We start from the raw sequence: 21866 nt of genomic DNA, 5'->3' as shown, positions 1-21866 counted from the left end.
AATGACACAGCTGCATGGTACGGCTCCGCCAGCATCCCTGTCCTATAGAGCCAGCAGCGTCTATCAGTCACCTACGCTAATGTCAACAGAGTACACATCACCGAGCGCCGCGCCAGTCAATTCGGCCTCAACATCAGCCACTGTAAAGCCCGCACGCGACAGTCTCTATATTCTGCAAGTGCCATCACCGCCCTGCCCGCCCTTCTGTCGGCGCCCTCGACTGTAACCCCGGACTCAATGCACGCCTGGTCATAACACCAGCTGCGGAGAAGCCGCACGCGCCCCCTCCGGCGGTGCGTTATCCGTGTCGCTCCATCGCGGGTCGCGCTGATGTCCCCGAGCCCTTCCTCCGCGCACGATTTCGCGTTTTGGGGGCGCTGAGTCGCTGCCCCCGGGCCCTGGGCGGGCCGCCGCGCGGCGCGAGGGCGGGCGGGCAGGCCCCACTCGCCTGCGTGCGGGCAGGGTCCGCGACTGCATGCCCCCGGGCACGGGAAGACTGGCAGGGCGCGCGACCTGACCTCCCCGGCGGCCGCGCGATTTGCGGGGCGCCAAACATGGCGAAGGGAAGACGGGGAACCCGGGCGAGAACGTCACTTGCCATGCCCACAAAGCAAGGACATCACGGGGAGGTACTTTTTGGTGAACGCCATTGCGCCTTCTTCTGCCGCGAGTCTACTAGGACGGGACGCGCTGCGTGGCGTTGTTATCTAGCCGGAGGGATGGCGGTCGATGACCGATAAACGAATGAGAAGAGCAGGGAGCTCGAGGTGGCAGGCCAGCAGATTAAAATCGCGCGCGCAATATGAATCAATTGACAGCTGCGTAGCCTCGGATCGGGCCAAGTGGCGAGCATCTTCCCTTCGCGAGGCGAAAGGGCGCCCCCGCAGCACCCGGACTCTCAGCGAGTCAGTACCAGATCAGACGGCGCACCTTCGCGGCGTCCACAAAGCGCAGCGACGAAGACGATCATCGTCGCGAGATCGCTGTGAGAGGTGTCTCGTAGATCTGTGAGGCGGCCGTGAATATATTAAGCTCGCTGTCGCGTGAGAGGCGGAGATGTCAAGCGGTAGGCTTTACCAACTTCCACCGCGCGTGAAGCGGTATGTAGTGGCTACAGGCAGGAAGATCCACGGAAAGGTTTGAAGCTCGAGGAAGGGGTGCATGGTACGGACGCGCGGCACTTGTGTGGCGCATGCGCGCGCGCTCATGCTTCTGGGCATTTTTTAGGCAGAAAGTAAATTGGACAACGACGTAGAAGAGCTATCAGACGGATCCTTAGCGCGTACCTGCCCCTTGAGCGGCGCGAAGGCGGAGAAGAGAGAACCTCTGTCGGCTGTCCATATCGAGGATGTCGGACCTGTTCGCACGCGAAGCTCGGGGCGGCAGTTGCTGGTTGGCAACAAAGTTTGCGAAGACATGATGAGAAGGCGGGCTTGTACGTCGGTAGCAGCTACGCGTTGAGTCGAGCTCCAGCAATTCGGAATGCCACGTCGGAAACAGGAGAGGTTGACGAGAGATGCAGGTACCAGGAAGAGTGGATATCGCGCGAGAGTGAGCCCATTGATGTCTGCGATACACATCTTGATGCAGCACGAAGGGTACGCCGTAGGGGAGAGGTAAAGGGCAGAGAGCATTTCCCTCGCTCCTTCTACTTGGAATAGCGGCGAGGCGGCCTTCCTGGTGGTTGGCGTGGTATAGACGAACCGCACTACCGGAACTCGCTGCAGTAATTCAGTCAGCACATGGGACAGAGCAGTGTCATCATACGATATTCTTGTGCAGCAAAAGACGAATGAATCGGTGTCGTAAGCGAGAGCAGGAGATAGCAGAGGAGCTCATGCGCACCGCGCAGGCCAGAATTTCGGTCTTCTGGTACTGCGGGGTAGTTGATCGGCTGTTCAGGTGGCAGGCAGTTCCGCCGCTGCAAGACTGACCCAGGATGTGTGGCGGAAATTTAAGTTCGAGTTACCCTGGGTTATTTCCCCGAAAATCCCAATACACGGCCATGCATTTGGCAGGTTGGTCGCGGGACCGGATGGGCGTGAGGTCGTGAGAACGTGCCCCATTTTGCTTCCGCTCGGATCTGCGCACAAGCTTATCGGCACGTGCGCTGCCGCACAAAGGCACGGTCCCAGTGGCACTATCTGCATCACAAGAAAGCACTTGGTGACGGCGTACTTCTCGGACGAGGGCCAGGCAGGGAGGCGTGCGCGGGGGGAGGTTCACGTCCTGTCAGCCAGCACACCGAAGATACGGCCACGTACGCGAACGCTGCGCATTGGCCCCGGCTCGGTGGCGCGTCCTCTCGTCTTGTTGGGCAGCGGCACCGAGCACCAGGGCACGGTAGCCACCGGCGGATGACATGACGGCAGAGGGTCCCTCTTTGTGCGGACTAACCCGTGATCGCATTTCCGAGGGGTATTGTGCGAGAAGACAAGAAGAGAGCACGCGCGAGAAAAGACGGAGAAGGGGAAGAAGCTTGGCAGAATCAGCATTCAGAGGGGGGGCGTCGAGGGTGGACGCACTAGCGTATTCACGGGTCACTTGCAGAGCGAGCTATCGACACGTCCATGGCGCCTGTTGGGCGGCGCAACAGAAGAGGAGTGCAGCGTGGAAGCCTCGAGTGACGTCGGGACGGGCAGGAGCGTACGGATCGGGATTAGACAGCGAAGAGGGAGGCTAGCGGACTGAGAGCGGGGGAGGGCTGAATACTGTCAGAAGCCAGATGGGGGTTACTTTTATAGACGTGGCTGCAAGACGGTATAGGGTCTCAAAAGCCGACGATGATCTAAGTCCGTCAATAGGACTAGGACGGACGACGGTAGACGACGTCGAGAGGTCTGCGTACGTCCTTGAGCCAGGGTCTGCACGGCGAGGGGTATTACAGACGCGCGGGGAAAGTGTTTTCGGGGTGTGATTTTCCAGACCGTGTTCGTTTTGGTGATTGCTGATTGGGGGAAGAAGAGACGCACGGTGCCGGACAGCACACGACGGAGGCAAAGCGAGTCGATGGGCCGAATCCGGCATCTCGATCATCAGATCCAAGTTGGCACCCAACGTTATTTGTGCCGGTTGACATTCAGCCCCGCGTCCTCTGCGTCTCCTCCGCCGCTCCTTCCTTCCTGCGACCATCTCCGTCGTCCACAGGCAGCGTCCCGCCCGTGGGACAACGCCCGCATTGCCGCCCCCGCTCCCCGCCTCCGACCCCCTCCCGACGCCGCCGCAGCAGCCATGGATTACTCCCAGCAGGGCATGTACTCCCAGCCGCACCAGCCAGACCTCGACGCCCCGTACCTCCCCCCTCCGGATGGCTCGCACTCCTCCTACGACCATCCCGAGTCGATGGAGGCCCCTGAGCAGTCCAGCTACGACATATTCTCCCATAACTCGACCCATAGCGCGCCGTACGCAAGCCGCTACCGATCGAGCACCAACTCCTCGCACGGCTATCCTCCGCCCGGCGACGGCGTCTACTCCCACTCCTCATTCGCCGACTCCGTCCCCTCCTTCGGTGGCAGCGACTCGTACGGCATGATGGGCAGCTTGCCCTCATCGTCATACCCCAGCGGCAAGGTCTCCCCCGTCACCCCGAACGACCCTGTGGGCGGCATGCAGCATGGCCATCCATACGGCGCAGACAAGGTATACTCGAATGGCCAGGCGGACGCCGCAGAACGACACATGCATGGCTATCAATCCCGCTTCGCAGACGAATTCCCTATGGGCGGCGTTAACAACGGCCTGCCTTTCCCATCCCTTCAGCAGTACTCCGACCGCCGATACCCCGCGGATAGCCATTATCCCGGCTCACATTCCTTTCCGCCACACATGTCCCAGCACGGCGTTGCCCCGACGGCCACGAACGGCTCGCTGGCGTACGACGATCGCTATATGGGATCGGGGCACCTTGACTCCCCCATGCGCCCTATGTCTGGCAGCGACGATCCCCTTCGCATGAAGATGCAGCCCATGCTTCCCGGTCCCAACGAGTTCCACGCCTTCATTAGGTACGTCGCGCTCCGAAGTTCCGCTATGCTTGCTCATCATGCACCGCAGACCGTATGTCGAGCAGTACATCCGCACCTCCAACCGCCTCGCATTTGGAGAGCGATCGGTCATCGTCATGTCTAGCAAGGTCGCGCAGAAGTCATACGGCACTGAAAAGAGGTGCGTTCACGGCGATCTTGCCATATATAGATCGTGCTAAAGGGAGATCTCGTGCAGGTTCCTTTGTCCGCCACCGACGTGTATTATGATTGGCAACTCTTGGTGGACGGAGGTCGGGCGCCAGGGCGAAGAGCCGAAATTGACGCCTCCCCGTGTCGTCGTTTCAATCTCCGGCGAGGCGCAACCTCCGGAAGGTGCCATCGAGTGGACTGGGGCTCTGGGCAAGGCGTTCGAACCGAGCGAACCGCCTTCTGGCACGACATACGTCGGTCGCTGCGTTGGCAAGCAGCTCTACATCTCGGACGTCGATGAGAAGAGGAAAAAGGTGGAGGCGTTGGCCAAGATCATGGCGCCGGGCTCGGAAGACGAACCGGAACATGTCATCGGCTGCTTCCCCAGTCGTCCCATCAAAGTTATCAGCAAGCCCAGTAAGAAGCGACAGAGCGCGAAGAATCTCGAGCGTACGTCCTCCTTCCTACGGTCACAGCGCTGTCTCACTGACGCTGCGCAGTTTGCATCAACCATGGGTCGACGATATCTTTGTTCCATCGTCTGCGGTCGCAAACCGTGTCCACCAAGTACCTCTGCGTCTCCGGCTCGGGGACCTCGTTCAAAGGCTCCGACGGCGCGCCTCTGATGGGCCTTGACCAGCGCAACCGCACGACTACACCTTCCTTTGTTGCCCGCACGGCGAGCTGGGGTGAGTTGAATCTGCCAGTTGCCCAGAAAGTTTAGACTCATCCGTTTGTCCGACAAATCACCTAGACCCATTCGTACTGTATATCGTCGACGTCAGCAAGCCATCCGGCGGAATCGACGCCCCACCGCCGCCCCCTCCTCAGTCTGATTACCCCTCGCCGCCGCCGAACGCAATTCCCTTCTCGACCAACGGCTCGCAGATACCAGTGTACTACAACCAGACGGTCGTGCTGCAGTGCCTGACCTCTGGCGTCGTCAGCCCGGTGCTCATCATCCGCAAGATTGATCATCAGACGACGGTCGTTGGCGGTGGGCTGCAGGCTGGGTCGAAGGGCGTGCCCGACCTCAACTGCGTGCCGGGCGAAGTGTGCGGCGACCCGGTCTCGCAGCTGCACAAGGTGGCGTTCGAGGTGTACGATGCGTCGAAGGCGACGGGGCCGCCACCGGCGGGCTCGCCGGGTGATTCGGGCGCTTTCTTGTCGTGTATGGGCGAGAAGGTCAATACGTACCGGCCCATCGACGGTCGCCAGTGGATCTCGCCCGACCCCAGCTCGCCCACAGCGTCGTCGCCTGGTGGAGAAGCGGCATTGGGGGGCGCCGCAGAAAGTGGGCCGCCGTCACCCAACGGCAGCGACTACGCGTCGAACGATGGCGGGCGAGTGAAGAAGAAACGGTCGACATCAAGCGCGGGCATGATGTCCACGCCTGCGAAGCGTCGTCGCCCGAGTTCGGCGGGCTCTGTCGGCTCGAGACGCGGTGCGGGCAGCGACCCAGTTGCGTGCTCGGGTGCGACTTGGCAGGTCGACATTGGGGAGACGAGCGTGTGGACCATCGTTGGCGTTGGTGAGCAGACTTTGATTTACAAGGTATATTTCTCAGAGCTGACTTCTTTCCTCACAGACCAGGTCCGCTACAACTTCTACGTGCCGCCAATCTTGTACGACCAGCAGCACAAGCCGGCGAGCGGCTCGTACCCCGTACCGTCGAAGGCCGTGACGCCGTTCCCCGGGGTGGTCAAGTACCTGCCGCCAGACCGCGCCAGCGAGCTCCCCAAGCACCACAACGCGCGCAACATGATGCGCAACGGCCCGTCGCCGAACAAGCTCTTGACGATATACGGCGAGAACTTCTCTAAGACGGACCCACCCAACGTCTTCTTCGGCGCGGACCCCAGTCCCTACGTCGAGGTCCGCTGCACGGAGGTCATAGGCTGCTTGCCGCCGGAGAACACGGTCGTGAAGCGCCGACCGATTGTGCTCGTTCGCTCGGACGGTGTCATGTTCCCCTCGTCCGTCATGTATCCCTAACCGGTTCGTGTCGTGCGCGCGCACCCATTCTATCCCTGCTCTTGCTTCATTTTTATGCCGTGTCTTGGATACCGTGGCCTATTGATTGTTCCCATTGCTGCTCTCGATACCTTTTCGCTTGGTTATCTCCCTCGTTTTGTGTATATATCGATGATGACATGCCTGTGTATATACCTGGACGCGTAGTAGACCTCCTGGTTTCGAACAACCTATCCGCTTTGCTGTGTACCCGGTATGTACTTACGAAATCAAATGCGACATTGTAGACTGTAGGGGAACATGGCATGCGAACAACGCACTCTTACGCACTCTTGAGACTGTTAAGCGTAGGCTCTGAGCGCGACGGAATTCCGCTGGACGAGCGAGAACAAAGCAAGGGTTCATATTTGCTCCTGTTTGGCAAGAGCTCCGATCACAAGAATGGTGAACGCCTCAGAATGGGCACCTTGACCATATACCCTACTTACTGCACCTCTAGGTCGGCTTTTTGTGCACCTATCGCTAGAGAACGACGATTTTTCTGTGCGGAACGATATAACCTTTGTCCCAAACGGCCGAGAAACGTACAACGGCCTCTTTCGCCTGCTCGCCCGCGTTACCCTAGCAACCAGACCACACCCTACGGGCTTTCGACTCAATGACTGCCCATTCCGCCTCTGCTGCTTCGGCAGGGCCATGCCAGGTCAGCCCCGGAGGGACTTACACGATAAATGTGCGTAGTCGCTTTGAGCAATCGTGAACAGTATCTAACATTATGACTCAGCAAATTGTGGCCGGCTGCAAGATCTTCATTCGCCGCCCTGGTCCCGATGGCAAGTCAGAGGAGGAACGCCTTGCAGAGATCCTTTCCATTCGCGACAAGCCCGAGAACGCATATGCGCGACAGAACAATCAGGCGCCCACAAAGCCGGAGGACAAGCTCGAGTTCTTTGTGCATTGGGACACCTTTAACAAGCGCTTGGACGACTGGGTCCCTGGGTCGCGGCTGGTCTTGACGCGCGAGTTAACATGGCCACCACCGCAGAAGGTCGACCCGAAGGCGAAGAAAGCTCCCATGACGCCGAAGGCACCGCCCGGGAAGGCGCCACCGCGCGGACACCAGCAGGACTTGCTCAAGCGCGCGACGTCCAATGCGGCGCTCGCTGCATCTCCTCCGCCTGCTACGCCTCAATTCGTGGGTCGCTTCTCACCCGCACCCTCACCTTCGCCCTCTGTCGTGCCGTCGAAGCGCAAGGCACCCTCCGAACGCGCAGAGGAGGAGGAAGATGAGGATGAGGACGACGACGCCGATGCTGACGGTGACGCCGACATGGATGTCGACGCTGAAGGCGAGGAGGGCGAGGGCGAGACGTTCGAGCTGAACATGGACGACGCCACCCATGGACAGCCGGACCCCGCACAGGGGCTGAGCAAGGAGGAGGAGATCCAGACGCTTCGCTATCGCGGAAGCATGACGCAGAGCGTGTCTGAGGTCGCGCGCATGAAGAACCTGAACCGACTCCAGATTGGGAAGCACGAGGTGGACGCGTGGTACTTCAGTCCGTACCCGAAGGAGTACGCGCATCTGCCCGTGCTGTACATCTGCGAGTTCTGCCTCTCATTCTTCCCGTCGCAAATGATGCTTGGCCGGCACCGAAAGCGCTGCACCCTCATGCACCCGCCGGGGAACGAGATCTATCGACATGAGGACATCTCGTTCTATGAGATCGACGGCAAGCGGCAGCTTACCTGGTGCAGGAACCTGAGCTTGCTGTCGAAGTGCTTCCTCGACCAGTAAGTCTTCTATCTCATGGCGCTTTTGACCTCATGCTTATCCCCTGTCAGCAAAACGCTTTACTACGACGTAACGCCGTTCTTGTATTATGTTATGGTGCGGTCTTTTCCTGGCAGAATTCTCTGCGCTATCTTACCGTCGACCCTTTTTGCAGGCCCAGCGTGATTCGACCGGCTGCCACATGGTTGGCTACTTCTCGAAAGAGAAGGAGTGTGCCGAAGGATACAACGTCGCCTGTATTCTTACGCTGCCGCAGCATCAGCGCCATGGGTTCGGGAAGCTGCTCATCGAGTTTTCGTACGCTCTGAGCAGGAAGGAGAAGAAGGCGGGCAGCCCGGAGAAGCCGCTCAGCGATCTGGGTCTGCTCGGCTACCGGTCGTACTGGGCGGAGGTCATCGTCGGCTATCTCATGCAATGCGGCGACGACGTGAGCATCGAGGAGATCTCGAACGCGACGTTCATCACCCAGGCAGATGTCATGAATACGTGCGTCCTTCTTTCTTTCTTTCGCTTTCTAGCGACCTTGTTCTGACTGATCCCATGCTGCAGCTGCGTGACGCTTGGTCTCTTCCGCCACTACAAGGGTCAGCACCGCATATGCTTGACGCCTAGCATCGTGGAGAAGTACGAGAAGAAGTTGAAGAAGCCGCGGCGGAGGATACATCCCGAGTGCCTCCAGTGGACGCCGCCTGTATTCACGCGCGAGCAGCTCCGTTTCGGCTGGTAGGCTTCGGTGGGTGGTAGGCTTCGTGTGGGAGGCTACGAATGGATTTTTGGCTGGGCCCAAGCTGTACTTCTAGTGTATGTGTATTGTAGAGTAGCGGAAGCATGTTCTTCAGCGTGCATGTCAGAGCGGATAGCATGTTTTATGCGATGGAATGCGGCGAATGCGAGGCGGAGGAGACGAACGCGCTTACGGCAAATGCCGGTCTTTCGTCTCACGGGCGTCGGCACAATCTTGCATGGTTTCTTCGTCCGTCATGCATGCCTGGATCAACATGTTCCAGCAGATCACTGCGGCATGACGAACAACATACTTATATGCTCGAATAGCTCGCGAGATGCCACGAAGGAAGACCAAGGCGGCTTTCAATCTTTTTTGTGTAAGCAATCCTTGGCTCCAGCCCGACTGCACGCGAGGGTTCGGACGTTGTCAGCCTCCTGAAGCATCCTCGCCAGGTCGAAGAACTTTGCAGAACGCACTCCACGACGTGCCCAGAGGCTCAGCTCTACGCTTGCGCAATGCAGAGGCTTATCACACGCTCTTGGCGACGCATATCGCACGACAGCCGCCCTCGTCTAGTACTTATCTGCGTCACGAGTCGCGTCGGCCGAGCGCAACTACAGCTTCCCGGGACCTGGCTACGATGGCTTTGCATCTTGGTTGGGCACCACCATGACCACCTTGACCAGTACGATCACCTCGACTAACACCACGGCCACCTTCACCACCTTCACCAGAAGTGCTGCTGCTATGCCGCTCGACGAACTCGGACCTCCGCCACCATTCTCAGCGACTCCGTCGTATAGTACTCTCCCTCTCGATAACGAGCAGCGCCTGGAATACACGCCACGTGCGCGGGATAGCACATACAGCGACGACAGGAATGGGACCTACGCACGCCGCTGGCGGAGCGCGATCATCGCTCTCAGCGGGCAGGCTTCGAATGCTTTACTGCCGGTCTACGGCCGCGCGGAAGTGGTTGAGGGCGAACTCTGTCTAACCGAACGTGCTGGCGTTCAGCGTATAGTTGTAGAGGTTTGTACAATTCCCTCATCACAGATGCTCTCCGAAACTGAGCTCAAGTCGCTTCACAGCTCGAGGGCGTCATGACGACCGCGCTAACCAACAATGGGAGAACCGAAACCGTCCTGGTGCAGCGGCGACATATCGCGTGGGATGGCCCGGGAAGCAACGGCGGCTCGGATATGTCTGAATGCCCCAGCTCCGTCATTGAATGTCCAGGCTCCATTGCGTTCGCAGTTCAGTTTCCTCAGTCGTATGTGGACAAGAAGGACGGCAACCGAAGGCGCGCGCTGCCGCCTACCTTTGAAGCCAGCTTCTACCAGCTGCCGGTGCTGACTGCGTCGTGTGCGTATACGCTGCGCGTCACTGTAACACGGGCGAGGAAGAGGCGTTCGTTGATCGGGAGTGGGGAGAGGGCGAAGACGTGAGGTTCCACCTTTTGTATCCTGTTCGTTGTTGACAATTGCCCAGATATGAGCTCCCGCTTCTCTATCGACCAAGGCATCGACCGCATCGACCATATACGGTTGGGGGATCGTTGTTCTCGACGCTGAAGTCGCAACCGGACGAGTGGCTCCAGGTAACAAAGACGATGGAAGCAAAGGGAGAGAAGGGGTTGTCACCGCTTTTTTGCAATGTTGGTGCGCTTTTGCTATCCGAATGAGCGAATGCTGATGTATCAAGGCTAGCTCTTCGTCCCGTCTATGCAAATATTCTGCATCAAGGACTCCATACCGCTACACCTGCAAATCTCGGGACCTGTCACTTCTTTTCGCGAGTTCATGCCTGAAGCCTGTCGGGCTGCAGGAGACGAATTAGAAGGTGACACAAGCGTGACACCCACTGATTCGCCTCGCACGAGGAGAGCATCGCTCATACTCGATCCCACACGAGTGCACGATGTCCTGCACCCTCGACATAAGCAGAACGTGGCGGCACCCGTAGCGCGACCGACGATCCGCGTATCCATTATGCGGCAGGTCTTCGCAGAGGTCAACGGCACGAAGACGTGGCGGATGCTCACTATCGGGGCCGGCAAGGTGACACAAGTATTGCCACCACCGTACGATGAGTGCTGCGCGCTAGACGAGTCTATCGCCGTTGACTGGGAGGGCGAAGTGCGGTGCGACGACTCGGTCAGCGCGGCCGGATTTAACAACGGGCACCTATCTGTGACGGCGAGTATGCTTTGAAGAGATGGTCCGCGAGTGTGCTGACTAGATACACTCGCATAGGACTTTCTAGCGTTGTCGATACTGCCAGCGACTAGCGCACTCGAAATTGTGCGGCTGGCGCATCCGCTCCGACTGGTGACCGATCCGTGGACCGACGACGACGTGCATCCTCTCGACCGGTAAGAGTGGTGGATAGGGCTTGGTATATGACTCCTGGAGACTCCTGTGTGTAAGTAACGTGTAATTAGGTGCTCACACCTGTAAGTCACCGACCGCGGCATTCGCCGACAACTTGTCACGAACCAGTCACGGTTCAAATTCATCATCCCGATGTCCCGTGCGTGCTGTTCGCTGCCCTCTCGCGTCGCCGTCATGCGGACTGCCAACCCAGCTCTCGGCGGCGACGACGGGGTGCGTTGCCCGAGTCGAAGGCGCGGTGATCGTCGAAGTCCCTGGCGCGCGTGGACCTGGCACGTTTCCGGGCGCGTGTTCCTACGCGTGCCTGTACGAGTTGACGGTCGCGCTCCTGAGTGCAGTGCGAGCGCGCCGTTCCGAGTCGCGTCTGCGCACTTCCGGCGCGTTCTGTCGCGCTATGGCGGGTAGCACGGCCGGGCGAGGCGATGGGCGGATGCGATAGGCGACCGTCGATAAGGCGCGGACGAGAGGCGGAGGAGGCGTGGTGGACGGAGTCGGTATGAATGTAGATGCGCGTGTGCACTAGAAATATATAGGGTCTGATTGTTAGAGGAGCTGGGCCCTGCCCTGCTTTCCCTCCCGACCGCCGTTTCCTGCACGTTCGTCGCCGTCCCGCCAGCCCAAGCTGCTCTCATTCCAGCTCAAATCTCAGAAGCGGCGTTCTTGGTTTTCTCCAATCCGCGAGGAAACACATTTGGAGCAGAGCGAGTCGGCTGAACACCTTCCCCGACGTCATAAAACCAGGTCACTGCTCACGAGAACCACTTCCGCCCCGGCCTCCATCTTGTCCCTTACCACCACCGCCCCCATCCACATCAACAATCCGAGGTCCGCTCACCATCGTCCCCTTCGTCGCGCAGCCCTGACCCCATCTAGAGCAGCCATGGCAAGCCTTATGCCCAACCGCGCAGAGTCGTTCAACACCCGCACTCGGGGAACGAGCCATATCGATTTCAAGACCGCGACCACCGGTGTCGCGGCCAAGGCCATGCGCAATGAGCTGAGCCATCTCGTCTCCACGATCTCCGACCCGCAGGAGAAGAAGGTGCGTCCGCCGAGCGCAGCATACGCGTCGCGACTGACCCCAGTGCGCAGAACTTTGACATGGAGATGCAATCCTTCTTCTTCCTCTTCACCCGCTACCTCGCCGAGCGCGCCCAGAGCCAGGATCTGTGCGTGATCTGATCCTGTCTGCCCATCGCACGCGCTGATCGACCTCCTAGCGATTGGGACCGTATCAAGTCGCCCTCCGATGACAAGGTCGTCCCCTATGCGCAGCTCTCCGAGCCCAAGGACAAGAGCGTCCTCAACAAGCTCGCCGTCCTAAAGGTCAACGGTGGTCTCGGCACGTCCATGGGCATGACCGGCGCGAAGAGCGCGCTCGAGGTCAAGAACGACATGACCTTCCTCGACCTCACCGTGCGACAGATCGAGCACCTCAACACGAGCAACCGCGTCGATGTTCCGCTCCTCCTCATGACGTCCTTCAACACGCATGACGATACCCTGCGCATCATCAAGAAGTACGCGAATCAGCAGTTGCGCATCACCACTTTCAACCAGAGCCGCTACCCCCGTATCTTCAAGGAGACCCTCCTCCCGTGTCCCAAGCGCGCGGACGATGACAAGAAGCACTGGTACCCGCCCGGTCACGGTGACGTTTTCAACGCGCTCTACCAGTCTGGTGTCCTCGATCAGTTGATCTCGGAGGGCAAGGAGTACATCTTCATCTCGAACTCGGACAACTTGGGCGCTGTGTGCGTATCGTTTGCCCTGTTACTTTACCATGCACTCACTCGTGGTACAGCGTCGACGAGAAGATTCTCCAGCACATGATCGACTCTGAGGCTGAGTTCATCATGGAGGTCACCGACAAGACGAAGGCTGACGTCAAGGTGAATGCAGCAAAGCATCATACGGAGATGTTATACTGACGCTTCCACCAGGGTGGTACCCTCATCGACTACGATGGCAACATCCGCCTCCTCGAAATTGCTCAGGTCCCATCCGAGCATGTCGAGGACTTCAAGTCCGTCCGCAAGTTCAAGATCTTCAACACCAATAACCTCTGGGTGAACCTGAAGGGTAAGCTATCCCTCGTTTCGGCCTCTCCTCCCGCTCACAATTTTGATAGCGATCAAGCGCGTCATGGAGAACGAGGGCATGGAGCTCGAGATCATCATCAACCCGAAGGTGAACGACGACGGCCAGCCGGTCATCCAACTCGAGACCGCCGCGGGTGCCGCGATCAAGCACTTCAAGAACGGGCACGGTATCAACGTGCCGCGGTCGCGCTTCTTGCCCGTCAAGAGCTGCTCGGACCTGCTGCTGATCAAATCGGACATTTACTCGCTTGAGCACGGCCAGCTCGTCATCAACGAGCAGCGCATGTTCGAGACGACGCCGGTGATCAAGCTTGGGGACCACTTCAAGAAGGTGAGGAGGGTGTGGGTTGTGAAGAGTGGGGCAAGGCGCTGACGCGGGTCGTACAGATCCAACAATTCCAGAAGCGCTTCAAGAAGATCCCCAAGATCCTCGAGCTCGACCACTTGACGGTTACTGGCGACGTCTACTTTGGCCGCAACGTCACTTTGCGCGGGACGGTCATCAGTGCGTCTTGCCTTTCGTTCACGCTGCCGTGTTCAAGCTAACTCTGCTTTAGTCGTCGCGAACGAGGGGCAGAGCATCTACATCCCCGACGGCTGCATACTGGAGAACCGCCTCCTGTCGGGCAACCTGAACATGATTGAGCTGTGATGAGCGTCGACGACGGACTGAAATACACGAAATTACGATGGGAATGCTATGGACAAAATCTTGAGTAGGGTAGCTTTTGTCGTTTGGGGTAGTGCGCGCGCTCGGCGAGGGCTGCGCGAGCAGGGTTTTACCTCGCGAAATACCAACGAAAGCGACACTTGAGTACGAGTGCTTTGATTTTCTTGCGGACTTTAGACATGCCCTAGAATATATGGCAGAGAATGTATGAGGATGGGTTTCGTAGTTCTTTCTTGACAACGTGAATCATCTCGATCGAACCAGCATTTCGAGGGTAGGTCTCTGACCTTGACGAGGTGCGCCACCGGATTGTTGTCTGCCATGCTCGACATGCGCCACAACGATGTAAATATTTGTAGAGCAAGCTGTTGGTGTCTGTTGTACGCCTCGTAGTAGCACGCCCTGCATCAGACATGCACTCGAGGCAGTTTAATGGGTGGGAGTCCCAGTGTCCCAGTGGGAGGACTTGAACTTGCGCGCGACGCCCGGGTCTATGATGCAGGCCTGATGTTGCCATTGTCCGGCCCATGTCGCGCACGTGAATCTCACGTCTTGAATGCGACCACCACCACCATTGTAACATGAACGTCCAGGGCGCCTCCGAAGCCTATTTCTCGCCCTCCAACGTTGCTTCGCCGCTCGCCAGTCTGCCGTCCTTCGCTTCCAATCTGGCGTCGCTTCCGGGAACGCTAGCGTCGCTCCCGGGCACGCTCTGGCGCCTGTATGTTGACTACCTGTGGAACTACGACGCGAACTCGTGGGTGGCGCATGCGGCGTACTCGATGCGGGTTATGGCGGTGCTGCTCATGCTGCCGATCACGGTGCTGACGATGTTGGTGAGTGGGTGTACTTCCTGGGCATAAGGGAAGGAGAGGTGGAGCAAGGGAGATGGGAAGGATGGAAGGCACGGATGGTGCTCGTGCGACGCGTGCTTGCGATGCTTGTGCGACTTTCCGTGCGTCGCCTGCATCTGGTTGAATTCGTGCATTGCCGGGAGTAGCGTGCTGAAGAGGGAAGCGGGGAGTACGAGACCATGCTCGTGCGACCGCGATTGATCCTCCGCACTTCCTTCTTATCAGCCTCCCTCGCATCTCTCTGCCTCCCTTTACCACTCTCATCCTGCTCGAAACCGTCACAATGAATCGTTGAACTGATTCCTTCATTCCAGGACATCGCCTCCTACGTGATCGCGCGCACGCTCGGCGTCATCGACGACACCCGTGCGAGCACGAGCGACAAACTCCCCCCGCCCATCATCCGCATCCACGCCGCATCCCGTCGAAATACCCTCGACCAGTCCTCCGAATCCACCGCGGACTCCCCGTACGCCTCCACATCGGCCTCGAGCTCGCCTGCGCACGATATTGCGGGGTTCCCTGCCTCGTCCGATCCCTCCGACCCCAACGCGCCTTCCTCTTCGCACTCAGGATTGCCCACGTCTTCAGACCCCTTCAGCAACTCTCAACCATTTAATTCCGACTTAGCATCCCCCACCCCCTTCCCACCCGCATCTTCCGCGCTCCCCACCGAATACTCGTTCTCAGACGACGAAGAAAGCCTACACCTCCCGGGCTATGAGGGTAACCTCAAGCTTTCTGGCTATGGTGTGTTTTCGCCTGCCGCGAGCCAGCCCGGGTCGCCTGTATTATCCCGCAAAGGCTTACCTGGGTCTGCGGCGGGGTCTGTTGGGGCATCGGAGGGGAGGTCACTCGCAGGATCAGTAGCCGGGTCAGAGGGCAGGGGATCAGTGCCAGGCACACCGGACGGCACGCGCTCGCTACAGCTCGACGGCGTGTGGAAGGGGCTGAATGGGTTGAAAGCTTTGGAAACGCCTGATGGGACGCGCTCGGTGCAGTTGGGGGATGAGGATGGGCTGGTGTTCCGGGGGAAGAAGAGGGGGGATGGGGAGGAGGAGACTTAGGTAGATGGGAGGAAGAGGCGTAGGCCGAACGGCTCGACGATACGATCAGCCTTGCGAACGACTTTGTGTTGCTGTTGTCGGAAGTGGAGGTTCAGACAGCGTAGCTTACTGGCATTACTTAGAGGGTTCGAGATAGACAATGGGCGATAGCAGTAGCAGAGGGACGATATCCATCCTGATATGGCAGATAACTGTGTGCGGTGTTACTCTAGTTACTGGTCCGAAAAGAAGCTTCATTTCGCAGATGCAGACAAAGGACTGACCGTTGACGTACCGGAGGTCTTGAACGGACCATAAGCGCCGCTGCGAGCGCCTGAACGAACGGCACGCTGTCTCGCAAGGCTACTCGTGGTTCCATTTCACCCTTTAGTTTGAAGCGGCGCAAGACAGCTCCGCGAAAGGCGCTTTGTTGAAGGGCAGCCATAGACAAGCGCCCAATGACACAATGAGTCACACCAATCTTCCACTGCCTCCGGAGCATGGTCGGCAAAGACAAGCGCTGATTCAAAGGCTCTGTGTCGCAAATTGGAAGGGCACAGAAGGGTCGGGGTCTATACTCGTTACTCAAGTATGTGTCTACAAACGACTTGACTATGTGTCTACGAACCACACGACTTTGGACAGAGCGCAGCACCTTTATGTTGGTGGCGTTTGCCGATCCTTCCGATTCAGGAAAATACTACCAATCAGGTACGCCTTGTTTGCCGTCCACGTAAAGGGGATTCATTGGAAGTACTTCCTGCGCGGAAGATCGAGCCTTTGTACGAGGAAGCCAAGAAGAGGAAGCCGTCGATAGTGGGCAGTGGGCACAGCGCCTATCGATGAGCTTTCGAGGGTACAAGGCGCAGCATGGCTTGTTTGTCGATGCGGCATGGCATGGTTGTCGATGCAAGATCGCCCCGAGAGCGATCCGTACCTGCCGCAAACCGCAGGGACCTTGTTCCGCGGCTAGCCATTGTCCCGGCGCGGTCAGGAAGTATTGAAGGGTCTGACCACCTTGTTGACCTTGTGATTTCGCTAGCGAAAATAATCAGGGTACAGCGACAGCCTGGGCCTGTGCGCGTCCGGCGCTTAGCGCGGGTTGCTGGACGCCGAATATTTGGATGGCGGTCTCGAAGATACGGTGCTCTGCGGTCGATGGTCGCGTGTCGCGTTGGGGATAAGTGGCGAGTTCCTGTTGGCCCGGGCAACTGTAACCGGGGACGGGGCGGCTGATGGAGGGCAGTTCCGGTGTTTGTTGAGCAGAGTTCGAGGTCCGAAGTGCTTTTGAGTCGTTTGAGTTTAGCTCAGGGAAAGGGGAAGAACAGGGTGGTGGCGGCCTTCCCCATGGCACACAGGCTATTGAGAATGGCCGTGGGAAGGCAGAAGCCGGTGCACGTGTCCCCCAACGAAGGCAAAGTGGGGAACGGCAGTTTCCGGTTGATCTGCGATCGGGGCCCCTTGATGTCATCGATGATTCGCCCAGCGCATTCTATTTGCATGCATCCGCCACGCATATATCCCACACCGTTGCCATCCGCCATCCCGCTTTCTCTCCTCTCTTCCGCCCACCATCATCTCCGCCGCTGAATCTGCTCGTAACATATTAGCCACCGCGTATTCCGCGCCCCAAGCGACCATGGCTGCCTGCACGGGTCAGTCCTCGTTCGCAAGCGCCTGCCTTGGTTGTCTAACATGCAAGACAGCCCACAAGAAATCGCGTTCTCTGAGCCTGCGCGTTGATACACGGCCCTCGCCACTCCCGTGCACCGAGCCCTACACGCCTTCTCAGAGCGAGCGCCTTCTACGCGACATCGCCTCCCGCGACCGTGCGGCACAATCTCCGCGCATGCGCGCACGCGAGGAAATTCAGAGGGACCAGTCTCGGTCGCCATTTGAGGCGCGCGACAGTGCCGCCGGCAGCTATCTCTTTTGCACGTCCCTCGCCCCGCCGGCCACAATATCCGACGCCGACAGCAGGGCAAGCAGCAGCACAAGACGCCCAAGCAGTCGCGCGCGTACGTATCGGTCGGGCAGCGAGAGTACGGCCTCGCTTGGTCCTCGGACACAGGATGGCATCGACATCCGCGCCCGGCTCGAGCGCATGCTGCTCGAGGACTGCTGTGGGCCCGAGGACCGCCCGCAGTGCTCCCGGTCGCGCCCCTCGACGCCGCGCGTCCCGCAGGTCATTGGCAGGCCGCTGACCCCGGACGTGTCGGCCACCACGTTCTCGACGCGCGGCGGCGCGTATCTCTATAACACGGAGCGCCCGTCGCGCGTCAACACCCCCACGCCCGATCGGTACCGGCCGCTGCAGCAGCACTCCCTTCCACTTCCAGTTAGGCAGTCTGTCGCGGCGCCTGCTCCCCGCCGGTTCACCACGGGCTCGCGTCGCCTCCCGGATCACTGCCCCACGTCACCTCTTGCTCATGCCACTTTCGCCAGTCCTATCCCGGACGCAGATGAGCACGGCTACATGATGTATGCGTCCCCACCGGGCTCGACTCCACCCTCAGTCGCTTCCTCAAAGCACTCCACCCCTGCGTCGTCGGCGGTGCAGACGCCGCATTCGTCCACATCATCTCTCGAGCAGGATCCGGCATCAGTTCACCGGGAGCCATCTGTCGAGCGGCTGCCGAAGCGCGGGCTGTACGAGAGCGCGCGCAGGCGGCCCGGCTTTGACGCCGACGAGGCCTCGCGGCGGCTCGCCTCCGTCGAAGGCTATGTCAGCTTCCAGAGCGTCGAGGGCCTGGGCGCGCCGCCGGACTGTGCGAACGAGGAGCAGGAGGAGGAGAGCTCCAAGCGCATGATCCAAGCACAACCGTGGCGATGGCTATGGTAGAGGCGTAAAGGTCTCTGCTTGGTCAACGTCCGGTAATGGCGCCAGTAGTGTGCTGCCCTTCGCCCGGCGTTGCTGCTCTTGGGCTTTACCGGCCGCGCCGACCCTCGACCTCCCTCGACGCATCTCCCGGGTACATACATGGCTGCCCGGGATGGCGCACGAGGGTCCTCCCTCGGCTAGCAAAGGCTGGACCGACAAGCCACCCCTCACCGGTGGGTCCGATTAGACCACCCACCGGTCAAACAAAGAAAGTGAAGTGAACGTGTATTTGTATGGTCCTGCTCCACAATCTGCTGCACCACCAACCCTGCCCTGCCCTTGTACTGCTACTTATCATTATTACCTTGCTATTCCGGGTTTTGGTTGTCTGCTCTGTATCGGGGATTGGAGGGCGTTGTCGGCGGACGCGGTGTCGGCATGCTAGGGTGCATGGAGTGGTCCCTTTCGGGACCATGCAGTGCGCCTCTGCGAGTCACGCCGTACCCTGCGCCGGGTCCTCCCTCCCCGTCTGTGCTAACTCCTTGTTTGTCTGTCCTGTTTGTGCTGGGCTGGAGTACTCACATAATCGTTGTCTCTTTACCTATCGTCTTCAAGTCATATTTCTCGTCTTTCTGTCGTACTACTCATCATCCTCATCTTGTCTATTCATCCATCGTCTACTAGGGACTTTGCCCTCTTTACACTAGGATACTATAATTTTTGGGTGGGGCGCTGCTTGCGTGGGGGCGGCGATAGCTGCTTTCGTGACGGTAGCGCGCACACCCGTATATAGATTGAATGGAGGGCTGATTTGGTTAGAAAGGAACGTGGTGCGATTCAGTGGACCAAGGAGTGTTGCGATTCAGTTGGCAAGGAGCGTGTTGTGGGTCTGTAAACAATGGCGAGTCAGTCAGCAGGAAGGGGCGATTCAGTCAATAGAACGGAACGATTTTGTAAGGTAAGAACGTGTGCGTGTGGGGTTGGCTGCTGAATGGATTCGCGAAGCTGTTCAAGGGATTCGCAAAGCTGGTCAAGGAATTCGCGAAGCTACTTGAGCACATTGAGTGTCAATGACCGTCAGGAAGGCTGAATGGCATGTCGAATACGATGACGGCCACATGAGGGTGAGCACATGCAGTGGCAGGGGATGTATGCGTTCAGTGGCTCAAGTCATGTATATGTATCGACATTGTCCAGTGACACACCGATGAGGTGTGTGCCAGACCGCAGTGTCAATGATAGCGCTGAGACTGAAAGAGCTTAGAGCGCTCGTGGGGGTGGCTTACACAGAACGCGAAGCACACAGTGAGTGGTGAAGTGCTGAACTATGCCGTTAACGAAGGTCACTCGAGAGGAGAAGCGGTGTCACGCAAGGGGGAAAGCAGCACGACTCAAGGGAAGATGCGGCCCTGCCTTCCGGTCTGTCGATATAGATATAGATAGTGTTGTATTGTACAAGGGGGTAGGACGGAAAGAACAGCGATCCGGAAAGCACCCCGTACTCCTTCCCCCTGCGAAGCCAGGTACGCAACTGGATCAGGTCAAGGTTGCGATTACGGGACGAACGAAAGAGAAAGGCACGTCCGATAGCAAAGTCAGAAAAGCGCCCACCATACAAGCCCGGACCATCCCCTCGCTCCTCACCTCACGCAACCTCCTCCATATCGTCATCGTCCTCATCATCGTCCTCGTCCATCATCATCCCATCCCCATCCTCCATCTTGAACAAGTCCCCTCCCTCCTCCTTCACCCCGTACTCCGCCTTCATGTCCTCCGCGCCGCCGCTGCCCGCGAACAGCGCCTTAAGCTCCCACGAGCCGTTGTGCTCGCCCGAGCGGTGCAAGGTCGCGACATCGTTGAGCACCTCCTTGAGGTACGCCTCGGGCTGCTGCGTGCGCTCGCGCAAAGGCTTGAGCGCCCAGTAGGGCTGCTCCTTGAAGAGGTTGAAGAGCATGTCGAGCAACTCGTTGCGGGGCATGCGCGCCATGCGCTCGAATTGGCCCTTGGCCTTGGGTTTGGGGCGCTGGATCAAAGGTGAGCATAGAACACGGCGGAGGAGATGGGGATACGTACACCGAAGTCGAATGCTCCGCTGGGGCCACCGAGCGAACCGCCTGTGTTGAGCCTGCTGACGGCACCTTTGTCCAGGCCGGATTCGTCGATGTGTCTAGAAAGCAGTTTAGCAAGGCGACGCAGAGGCTGATAACGAACGTACTTGGTAGCGCGACGCGGAGCATTGTGATACATGCTGCGCATGCGCATCTGGTTGCGGTATTTCGCGTTGAAAGCTGGTCGCATCGTGCACTCATGCTTCAGGCGGCCAGTCTGGAGAGTGTGTGTTAGGGTGCGTCAGAGGATGGCACGCTGACCAGCGTACAAGAATTGTTGTTCGCGCGCGTGAGTTCGGTTGTGAGGGTTGTGATGCTGTGAGTGCGCTCAGCGCGACAGTCGAATCTTGCAGTAAAGAGACGCATACAGCCGCTCAAGCCAAAGCTCGCGTCTTTCGGACGCTCAGCGACCACGAACTGGTTCATGACATTGTCGTTGGTGATGTCCAGGTCATAGAAATCGGGTTCGGTGTCCGCATCGACCTTGTGGTGCGTGACGAAGTCGAACTGGGGATGTCGTGGGTTCTGCGCTGGTGGTGTCTGTGAGGGACTGTAGCGCAGGTAAGCTGCGTAGTCGTGTGAGGAGAGTGGTTTGGACGCACTTTCTAGGGTCAACGTTCGGGGGGAGGAAGAGGATGATGCGGTGTTTACGGTTTCCGTAGAAGTTCTGGTAGACGCGGAGGGTGGCTAGGTGCGCTAAGGTTGGGTAAGTACCAAGTTCAGCACGCTGTGAGCTGTAACGCACAAGTTTCCCCACTAGCAGAGGCTGCTTTCCACCGTTCGAGAAGGTGTTTCGGGATCTACGACGTGGGCAAGGCGAACTTCAGCTCCGTTCGTCGGGCAAAGGTCGATTGGCGCACCCTCACGGACCACACCGCACCGTTTCCTTGGTCAAGCATGAGGTGTTCATCTGGATCTGGTTGCTGGTCGCCGTCGTCTGCAGCCATAGCGGCGTCGACGAGAGGCTTCTTCTCATCTTCTTGCATGGCATCCATTGTGTAGGATTAATGTGAGCGTCGCTCGTGTTTTCAGTCGCGATTTGTATGTTCTCAGTTGTTGCGTGAGCTATGCCGATTCACTTTCGTTGCAATCTGAAGGAAGAAGCAGACGGAGAACAATGGCAGGGTGATGGTTTGGGACAAGGACGAATGAATGAGAACAATAATCGTGCCGATTCATGCGTCACTTCACGTGGCTT

The 21866-nt window shown here is 58.7% G+C and overlaps 9 protein-coding genes across 9 annotated transcripts; 6 read left to right on the top strand and 3 right to left on the bottom strand.

The window, feature by feature from the left end:
- Positions 1–262: 262 nt before the first annotated feature.
- On the bottom strand, positions 263–759 carry SCHCODRAFT_01325139 (uncharacterized protein). Its single transcript, XM_050341451.1, has one exon. The coding sequence runs from the start codon at positions 599–601 to the stop codon at positions 299–301; it is 303 nt and encodes a 100-aa protein (XP_050198830.1). The 5' UTR covers positions 602–759; the 3' UTR covers positions 263–298.
- A 314-nt stretch (positions 760–1073) lies between these two features.
- SCHCODRAFT_02511290 (uncharacterized protein) lies at positions 1074–2495 on the bottom strand (the record flags this gene model as incomplete). The annotated part of the gene is made up of 4 exons (XM_003029308.1): positions 1074–1145; positions 1287–1721; positions 1846–1929; positions 2265–2495. 4 exons carry the CDS (start codon positions 2493–2495, stop codon positions 1074–1076), a joined length of 822 nt encoding a protein of 273 aa, XP_003029354.1.
- Positions 2496–2536: 41 nt separating this feature from the next.
- Positions 2537–6549, top strand: SCHCODRAFT_02634413 (LAG1-DNAbind-domain-containing protein). The gene is made up of 6 exons (XM_003029707.2): positions 2537–4007; positions 4057–4167; positions 4225–4628; positions 4679–4867; positions 4933–5709; positions 5767–6549. The coding sequence occupies exons 1-6, from the start codon at positions 3010–3012 to the stop codon at positions 6171–6173; spliced, it is 2886 nt and encodes a 961-aa protein (XP_003029753.2). The 5' UTR covers positions 2537–3009; the 3' UTR covers positions 6174–6549.
- Positions 6550–6621: 72 nt separating this feature from the next.
- SCHCODRAFT_02634410 (uncharacterized protein) lies at positions 6622–8835 on the top strand. The gene is made up of 5 exons (XM_003029706.2): positions 6622–6885; positions 6937–7946; positions 7998–8043; positions 8102–8433; positions 8497–8835. The coding sequence occupies exons 1-5, from the start codon at positions 6811–6813 to the stop codon at positions 8672–8674; spliced, it is 1641 nt and encodes a 546-aa protein (XP_003029752.1). The 5' UTR covers positions 6622–6810; the 3' UTR covers positions 8675–8835.
- Positions 8836–9139: 304 nt separating this feature from the next.
- On the top strand, positions 9140–10964 carry SCHCODRAFT_01157792 (uncharacterized protein; the record flags this gene model as incomplete). Its single annotated transcript, XM_003029705.3, has 5 exons — positions 9140–9706; positions 9766–10118; positions 10166–10331; positions 10384–10876; positions 10930–10964. The coding sequence occupies exons 1-5, from the start codon at positions 9344–9346 to the stop codon at positions 10962–10964; spliced, it is 1410 nt and encodes a 469-aa protein (XP_003029751.1). The 5' UTR covers positions 9140–9343.
- A 983-nt stretch (positions 10965–11947) lies between these two features.
- SCHCODRAFT_02509686 (UTP--glucose-1-phosphate uridylyltransferase) lies at positions 11948–13821 on the top strand (the record flags this gene model as incomplete). Its single annotated transcript, XM_003029704.2, has 8 exons — positions 11948–12109; positions 12160–12236; positions 12288–12821; positions 12872–12959; positions 13011–13149; positions 13199–13500; positions 13557–13674; positions 13727–13821. 8 exons carry the CDS (start codon positions 11948–11950, stop codon positions 13819–13821), a joined length of 1515 nt encoding a protein of 504 aa, XP_003029750.1.
- A 581-nt stretch (positions 13822–14402) lies between these two features.
- SCHCODRAFT_02634404 (uncharacterized protein) lies at positions 14403–16153 on the top strand. The gene is made up of 2 exons (XM_003029703.3): positions 14403–14675; positions 15008–16153. The coding sequence occupies exons 1-2, from the start codon at positions 14421–14423 to the stop codon at positions 15758–15760; spliced, it is 1008 nt and encodes a 335-aa protein (XP_003029749.1). The 5' UTR covers positions 14403–14420; the 3' UTR covers positions 15761–16153.
- Positions 16154–17378: 1225 nt separating this feature from the next.
- SCHCODRAFT_02703782 (uncharacterized protein) lies at positions 17379–18581 on the top strand (the record flags this gene model as incomplete). The annotated part of the gene is made up of 2 exons (XM_003029702.2): positions 17379–17394; positions 17446–18581. 2 exons carry the CDS (start codon positions 17379–17381, stop codon positions 18579–18581), a joined length of 1152 nt encoding a protein of 383 aa, XP_003029748.1.
- A 1357-nt stretch (positions 18582–19938) lies between these two features.
- SCHCODRAFT_02634390 (uncharacterized protein) lies at positions 19939–21805 on the bottom strand. Its single transcript, XM_003029307.2, has 8 exons — positions 21529–21805; positions 21414–21468; positions 21271–21364; positions 21037–21218; positions 20938–20984; positions 20776–20885; positions 20634–20727; positions 19939–20583 (listed from the first exon to the last, which is right to left on the bottom strand). Exons 1-8 carry the CDS (start codon positions 21661–21663, stop codon positions 20206–20208), a joined length of 1095 nt encoding a protein of 364 aa, XP_003029353.1. The 5' UTR covers positions 21664–21805; the 3' UTR covers positions 19939–20205.
- Between the last annotated feature and the right edge of the window lie 61 nt (positions 21806–21866).

The sequence above is a fragment of the Schizophyllum commune genome (genome assembly GCF_000143185.2).
Source record: "Schizophyllum commune H4-8 unplaced genomic scaffold SCHCOscaffold_9, whole genome shotgun sequence".
In the NCBI taxonomy this organism is placed as follows: Eukaryota; Fungi; Basidiomycota; class Agaricomycetes; order Agaricales; family Schizophyllaceae; genus Schizophyllum; species Schizophyllum commune.
The sequence above is the reverse complement of the archived record's forward strand: the minus strand, read 5'-3'. Positions and strand labels throughout refer to the sequence as shown.